This window comes from Mus caroli, unplaced genomic scaffold (assembly GCF_900094665.2).
Source record: "Mus caroli unplaced genomic scaffold, CAROLI_EIJ_v1.1 scaffold_5559_1, whole genome shotgun sequence".
In the NCBI taxonomy this organism is placed as follows: domain Eukaryota; kingdom Metazoa; phylum Chordata; class Mammalia; order Rodentia; family Muridae; genus Mus; species Mus caroli.
Genome location: NW_018389573.1, coordinates 50,003 through 58,576, shown reverse-complemented (window position 1 = coordinate 58,576; position 8,574 = coordinate 50,003). Strand labels below are relative to the sequence as shown.

Genomic DNA, 8,574 nt, shown 5'->3' with positions numbered 1-8,574 from the left:
CATCATCAGAATCCAATTTTCCCTCCACAGCAAGTCCTGGATACACCATCACACCCAAAAAGCAAGATTCAGATCTAAAAATTACTTTTTGTGATGATGATGGAAGACTTTAAGAAGGACATAAATAACTCCCTTAAAGAAATACAGGAGAGCACAGGCAAACAGCTCAAAGACCTTAAAGCCAAAAAACACAAAGCCTTAAAGAATTACAGGAAAATACAATCAAACAGGTGAAGGAAATGAACATCCAAGATCTAAAAATGGAAGTAGAAACAATAAAGAAATCACAAAGGGAGACAACCTCAGAGTTAGAAATCCTAGGAAAGACATCAGGAACCATAGATGCAAGCATCACCAACAGAATGCAAGAGATAGAAGAGAGAATCTCAGGTGCAAAGGATACCATAGAAAACATTGACATAACAGTCAAAAAAATGCAAAAAGCTCCTAACCCAAAACATCCAGGAAATCCAGAACACAATGACAAGATGAAACCTAAGGATAATAGGTGTAGTAGAGAGCAAAGCTTCCCAACTTAAAGGGCCAGTAAATATCTTCAACAAAATTAGAGAAGAAAACTTCCCTAACCTAAAGAAAGAGATGCCCATGAACATACAAAAAGCCTTCAGAACTCCAGATAGACTGGACCAGAAAAGGAGTTCCTTCTGTCAAATAATAATCAAATACCAAATACACTAAACAAAGAAAGAATATTAAAAGCAGTAAGGGAGAAAGGTCACGTAACATATTGAGTCAGACCATTCAGAATTACATCATATGTCTCACCAGAGACTACAAAAGCTAGAGGATCCTGCACAGATGTCATACAGACCCTAAGAGAAAACAAATGCCAGCCCAGGCTGCTATTCCCAGCAAAACTCTTAATTACCATAGATGGAGAAAACAAGATATTCCATGACAAAACCAAATTTACACAATATCTTTCCATAAATCTAGCCCACAAAGGATAATAGATGGAAACCACCAACACAAGGAGGGAAACTACACCCTAGAAAAAAGCAAAAAAGTAATCTTTCAATAGACCCAAAAGAAGATAGCTGCAAAAACATAATTCTACCTCTAACAACAAAAATAACAGGAAGTAACAATCACTTTTCCTTAATATCTCTTAACATTAATGGACTCAATTCCCTAATAAAAAGACATAAACTGACAGACTGGACATGTAAAAAGGACCTAGCATTTTGCTGCATACCTCAGTGACAAAGACAGACACTACCTCAGTGTAAAATGTTGGAAAACAGTTTTCCAAGCAAATTGTCCCAAGAAACAAGTTGGAGTAGCTATTCCAGTATCGAATAAATTCAACTTTCAATCAAAAGTTATTCAAAAAAAAAAAAAAAACATAAGGAAGGACACTTCATACTGGTCAAAAAAATCTATCCAGATGAACTCTGAACTTTGAACATATATGCTCCGAATGCAAGGGCACCCACATTCATAAAAGAAACTTTATTAAAGCTCAAAGCACACATCATATCTCATAGAATAATAGCGGGAGACTTCAATACCCTACTCTCAACAATGGACAGATCATGGAAACAGAAACTAAACAGAGACACAGTGAAACTAACAGAATTTATGAAACAAATGAAACTCATAGCTCTAAGTGCCTCCAAAAAGAAACTGGAGAGAGCTTACACTAGCAGCTTGACAGCACACATGAAAGGTCTAGAACAAAAAGAAGCAAATACACCCAAGAAGAGTTGATGGCAGAAAATAATCAAACACATGGCTGAATTCAATCAAGTAGAAACAAAAAGAACTATACAAAGAATCAACAAAATCAGGAGCTGGTTCTTTGAGAAAATCAACCAGATAAATAAATCCTTAGCCAGACTAACCAGAGGGCACAGAGACAGTATCCAAATTAATAACATCAGAAATGAAAAGGGAGACATAACAATGAAATATACCTTAAAATCATTACTGTTTGTTGAATATTACCAGTTGAAAATATTAAAATCACGTTCTACAAATGTCATGGAAATACTGATAATTTTCCTCACTGTGTTTGAAATTAGGATTTTCTTAATGTTTAACTTAAAGAGTTTTTGCTATTTTGAAAATTTTAAAACATACTTTCTGATAATTTCTTTCCTAGAAACACTGATAGTCTTTTAAAAGTAAACTTATAGTTAAACAATGTACACAGATATATAATACATTTTAAATATTCTCTCACTATATCAGGTGGTATCATATAAGGGCTTTTGAATATATTTCTTAAAGATTAATTTTTAATATTTTATGCTCTTATACTATGCTTAATTCCCAAAGAATATTTTGCATGTTTTGAAACAATTTACTATTCAACATTAGATATAGGACTCACAGTTATAGATAGTATTAAATGTTCATTAATGATATTTTAGGGTATAAAAGTATATGAATATAAAAGTTGAACAAAAAAGAGGGGGTGGGCCATAGAGAATATATTCATATATATGTGTGTGTGTATATATATATATATATGAATAATTCAAAGATAAATAAATATCATTTTAAAAAGCAGCAGGTATCTCCCAAAAAGAGTTGTTGAAGTGCTTTGTGATAGAACCTTGTCAAATGATAAACCAAAGAAATACCAACTACCTACCCAGCCACCCAAGAGATGGATTAGAGTCAGTGGATTATTCAGGGTGTGGGAGCCTGAGGATCAAAATTCAGAACCCCAGACCTCCTAAAATAGGTATGTAGACCTTACAGCCATTTGGTAGAACCAGATAGGATTCCTGGGTCAAGCTTGGCTAGCTTCACTAGATAAGCTATCGAACTCAAGGCTCACCCTTGAGATCCTAGGTTTAGTAAGGAGCTACAGAGAGAGATACCTGACATCAATCAGCCTCTGGCTTCTACATGCTTGTGCTGTGCTAGGCCACATTTGTGAGACTGCATGAGCATGCACATCCCTCTCATATAAATATGCAAAACCACCCACCAGAAGAATAAAAAATGAAGCACAAAAACAAAAAAAGAAAAGGAAGTTCCCCTAAACAAACCAGGCACAAGAATAACATGGAGGGGAGGCTGCTTTTGAAGCCAAGGTGACAGAAATTTGTGGGGACATTGGTTTTTACACAAATAACATTTTTCCTTGTGTATTCTCTTTCTTTCCTCCCTCAATCTCAAGAGGAACAAACACCATTTTCTCCTATGAGCCACAAAGAATATGCCCTTGTGTCACTTAGCACAGATGTCCACATCCCCCCCTTCTCAATCCCTCCTCCTCTCAAGTAGAATTTCTGCCCCTCTATCCTCTGGAGTGGCAAATGGAATACTCTTATGTCAATTCATCCATGATCTTTTTCCTTCTCTCTGCACACTCTTCTCTCTGTGCTCTCCTGAGTGCCTGACACCCCTGGGTCATTATAATATCTTGGCAACAGTCACTAAACCTGACTGTTCTTGATAAATAAGTGACCAGCCTCAATGAACTTGTGACATCAACTTGGAATGAACCAAGACAAAAGTTGTAATTAAGTCATAATTAATCTTCTGCCCTAGTATTTTATGGTAGAGCATGTGGAGGGACATGTTGGTGAGCCCTGACACTCTCATGCAACCTCAGATGTTTTGTTGGTTCCCTAAGCTCTTGGTGGCGCTGAAGACATCTTTCAGTGGGTTATATACCCAGGTGCTCTCACTGCTTTCTCCCCAACTTACCCTTTAGGGCAGAGTCTCTGTATTATGTATCTCTGGCTGTTCTGAAACTCACTATGTAGACCAGGCTTGCCTCTAACTCACAGAGATCCATTTGCCTTTGCCTCCTTGGTGCTGAGCTAAAAGGCTTGCAACACAACTCCTGGCTCAGAATCTCTGAGCTGGTCTTGTTCATGTCTCATCTCACTGCTTGGTCTCAGACAGATGCATCCAAGTCAAGGGCAAGTGAATACTCAGTTTGGACAAATAGAAGATCCTCAAGATTCCAGAGAGAAGTGTGAGATAAGACGAGGGAGCTTGTCTAGGCTGGCAGAACCCCTGGGGGGGAAATCACAGAGCACGGCCAACACCATTGCAACTTGTTTCCTTAGATATCCTTTACCACTGAATGCAAAAGGGAATGTGAGCAGGGTGGGTGTCCTTAAGTCAGTAATTTCAGCATGTAACATGTGGAGGCAAGAGGACCACAAGTTCCAGAGCAGCCTGGACTAAATAGTGAGCCTCATCATTCTGGGCTATCAATCTGTTTGCCTTCTGTTACAGTGATAGAACCATCTGACCAACAATAAAGGGAATCATGGCTTTTGTTTCCATTCATACGTTCCAGCCCATCACTGAAGGAAGTAATAGCAGCAACTCAAGCAGGAATTTCAAACAGAAACCATAGAGGAGTGCTGCTTGCATCTTTTTGGAGTGCTGAGGGTCATGCTTAGTTGACTTTCTTATGTAGCCCAGGGATGTCTGTCTAGTGGAGGAGGCTTTCCCAAACTGGTCAGATTCTAATACATTAATTAGTAGTCACGATAAATTATTCAAGGCATGTCCTCAGGAGGATGTGATGTGGATAGTCCCTTCACTGAGATTCCTTTCTTAGGTGACTCTATGCTGTGCCAAAATGAGAGTAAAAGCTAACAAGGATAGCTAGATTATAGCATAATTTTCCCATTAAAAATGAGTGAGGGCTCAGCCTATTGTGGCACATGATTTTTAATTATATCTCTCTGTAGGCAGAGGCAGGTGGATGTCTGAGTTTGAGGCCAGCCTGATCTACAGAGAAAGTGCTAAGACAGCCATGGCTACACAGAGAAACCCCGTCTTGACAAACCAATCCAAACCAAATCAAATCAAACCAAACCAACCAACCAACCAACCAACCAACCAACCAACCAACCAACCAACCAACCAGCCAAGCAATCAACCAAAGAAAAGGGTGGGGTAGTTGCTCTGTGGTTAAAGATACTTGCTGCCATACCTAGGGAGTTTAATTGTGCCCCTGGGGATCACATAGTAAAAATCAAGCACTAGCTCCTCAGCACTGCCCTCTGTCCTCCTCACACACACTGCAGCATGCTGTTCGAATACACAATAAATGCAATTTAAAGAAAATACACAAAGAGATTGGTGTTTACTGATTTTTAGCAGAAGATTCATGTTGTGATCAAGGAAGCCCTTGTCTCAGTTAGTGTTCTAGAGCTCTAACTTGTGAACTCACTTGATCCAGGTAAATGAACCCTTGCATACACTCATTTCCCTTTCCCTTGCCATTGCTAACATTCATTGAGTTTGATGGGGAGGTTGAACAAATATTATTTTCTTCTGTTATCTTCAAATTTTGACTCCTGATTACTCCTGTATGCACAAGTGGGTCTTGTGAGAGGAAGACAAGTGTCAACAGCAAAAGGTCAATGGAGGGACTCTGTTCTGAAATAATCTGTCACTTGAATCAACTGTTTGACCTTTGACAAAGTGTTGTCATCTACAAAACTCATGCCAAGAGACCACAAATTGAGTAGTAAGAAGTTGAATCTCCCCCTCAAATGCCTGAGTTTAAAATGTTTAAAATTATTTTATAGTTTTGTGTTGAGCTTCATTCAGTGGGACTCTGGGTACACGTGGCTTGTGTGGGGTGTGTTGATAACCTGCAAGTGTTCATTCCTAAGCTGATGTACACACAAGCACACAAGCAGCACTAAATGGCCTGTGACCTCTGCTTTGGGTGGGGGACAAGGAAGTTGGCAGGGGCTAAATGATGGAAGCCACTAAGTTTAGGGATGTGGGAGAGACAGAGATAATAAATTGATAAGGGCACACATTTCCAGGCAGTATATATTTGTGCCAAGCAGTTGTGAATAGAGGCAAGTTCTAATGGTATTGGCGATTGTATATTTTATCCATGGATTCGAAATTGGGAATTGAACTCAGGTTGTCAGGTTTGGAGACAGGTGACTTTGTTGTCTGAGCTACCTTGAGAGCCTATAACTTTTTCTTTCATTGGTAGTGTGCTAGCTGATATCCACATTGTTTTCTGTGCTAGGTATCCTAAATTCCGGTTGAATCCACGTGTCATGGAATGTCCTCTTACAACCTCTGCCACTGGGTTTTGTTTCCTACTATTTAACTTAGGGCTTTTTTTTGGTAGTGATTCTTACAAGAAAGGTACACATACATTTCTCTTTTTTGAGTTTGATTTGGAGCAAGTTATAAACATGCAAGGCATGATGTCCTCCTTACTAAGTCTCTAGGTTGCTATGGTTTTGTGAAAACTTTTGGATTTTATCCTAAAAAAAAAAAAAATTAAAAAAAATCCAGTAACAATCACTTTGTGCACGTTTATTCCTAAGCTATAAGTTTCCACTTCTGTAACATAGGTATTGAGATTGAAGAAGAAATCTTTTAAAAGATGGAGAACTTGAACTTTAGAACTACATGGTCTCTTGGATCCTGGTTTCATTAAGGATTTATTATGTTACCTTGATTGAATCAGTTATCATTTGGGGTATGGCTTGTTCACTTGTGACAGAGTTATCCCTCACAACATTGTAGCGTAGATGATATCAGCTAATGAGGGCAAAGTTCTCAGGACTGTAAATATTAGCAATCATTGTGTTATGTAATCTTGGTGGGTATGTGGTGCTTGTGTATGCATACACCTGTGGTTGTATGGCACTTTGTACTCTGGAGTTGCAGTTGAGAAACAATGAATTTTTAGACATCAAGGCCACAGTGTTGTTTTCTAAAATCCATCTTCTCTTTTTCAGTATTCTGTCCTACACTCAGTAACCCTTGCATCCTGGTTGGGCTTGGGGACTTTGTTGTTTTTTCCTACTTAATCTTTTGTCAAAAAAATTTTTTTTTGGTAGCAGCAACACCTGCCTCCTATCCTTCCAGTCCCAGCCTCACAAATCCCTCTCCCATTACCCTCTCCCATTCTTTTCAGAGAAGGTGAAGCCCCTCTTTGAGTATCTTCCCTGGGACACCAAGTCTCAGCAGGACTAGGTATATCCTGTCCTACTGAGGCCATCCTGAGTAGTCCAGATATGGGAAGGGGATCTTATGGCATGCAAAAGAGTCAGAGACAGTCCCTGCTTCAATTGTTGGGGGACCCTTATGAAGACCAAGCTGTACATCTGTTATATATGTTTAGGGGCCCTAGGTTCAGCCCCTTCATACTGTTTGGTTGGTGGTTCAGTCTTTGTCAGTCCCATAGTTCCAGGTTTGTTGACTGTAGATTTTCCTGTGGTATCCTTGACCCCTCTGGCTCACTCAATCCTATCTGTCACTGTTCCACAGGAATTCTTGGGCTTCCTATGAAGTTTGACTGTGGCTGGCTACATTTCCATAGCTAATTTTTTAATTCAATCTCTTTCTCTCTCTCTCTCTCTCTCTCTCTCTCTCTCTCTCTCTCTCTCTCTCTCTCTCTCTCTCTCTCTCTCTCTCTCTCTCTCTCTCTCTCTCTCTCTCTCTCTCTCTCTCTCTCTCTCTCTCTCTCTCTCACTGTGTGTGTCTGACAACTGTATGTGTGTATAAAATGCATTCTGAGTAAATTTCCCCCACTCTCTTACCCTATCCCCATCAGCCTCAGTTCTTCCCTGAGAATTTCCTTCCCATATTCATGACTTGCTTTGTGTTCTGAAGACTTTAGTGCCATCTGTGTGACTGTGGGTTTGGAACTATCCACTAGAGCCTGTGGGTCACCAGTCACCAGTAGATCACAACTGAGTACAATACCTCCTTCTCTCTCAGCAGTGAGTGGCAGGGCTTGTTTCTTCCTCACTGACACAATAGTCAAGGGATGGCAGGTGTTGAATTTTTGTGGATAGATGTAGTAGAGGATTTTTTTGAGACAGGTACTCTCTTATCCAATGCTTGTCTCAAACACTCCATTTTGCTTTGAACTTTGTCTTTGAACTTCTGATTCCCCTGCTTCTACTGTCTGAGTATATTTTTGAATGAAGCTATCCTTGATGAGAGGGTATTTTATGTTGTTGAATTTGCTTGAATTTCTTATAAAAACCAAGATCTTTTACCCATCTGGCATTGTTGTTTACTGATGCCACACAGAATGTTAGCTCAAAGTAGGTCAAGTTAGGCTGCGGATGAACTATAAGAACTGCCTAGAGAAGAGAGTACCAAAGTCCAGGTGATGCAAAGGTGATCCATCTACTGGCTCGATCCCTGGTGCCACCCATCCTACCAGCATATAACTACTGCAGGCTGTCCTCAGTGCAGCAGAGTGGGCAGAGGGAAGCATTGAGGAGGATCCCACACACAGTGGTAGGGAGAACACAGAGAAGTAAATTGCTGACAAAGAAGCAGGGATGGACCTGGTTTCAGCTCTCTCACTGGAAACCTGGGTGCTCCTAGCAATCAGCTTGGTGCTCCTCTACCGGTGAGTGATCTTTACATTTCCTTCCCATACCATGGCTTCAGGATTGGGGTGATACTCAGACATCTATTCTATTTCATTATTATTGGGAGGATCAAAATGATTATCAGAAGCAACAGCTGGAGAGAGCAGTGGTACTAACTCCTATTAAAGCTCATACTGATTTTCTACAGATCTGTTGGGTACCCCAAGCCCCATCCTTCTTCAACTCCCACTTTTAGGGT

The 8,574-nt window shown here is 39.9% G+C and overlaps 1 protein-coding gene across 1 annotated transcript in view; it reads left to right on the top strand.

Moving 5' to 3' along the window:
• The first annotated feature begins 8,148 nt into the window (after positions 1 to 8,148).
• The window catches only part of LOC110288178 (cytochrome P450 3A11), a 25,473-nt gene continuing 25,047 nt past the window's right edge, over positions 8,149 to 8,574 (top strand). Inside the window, exon 1 of the mRNA XM_021154601.2 lies at positions 8,149 to 8,353. Within this exon, the coding sequence (XP_021010260.1) occupies positions 8,283 to 8,353 (71 nt within the window). The 5' untranslated portion in view covers positions 8,149 to 8,282. The remainder of the gene's footprint in view (positions 8,354 to 8,574) is intronic.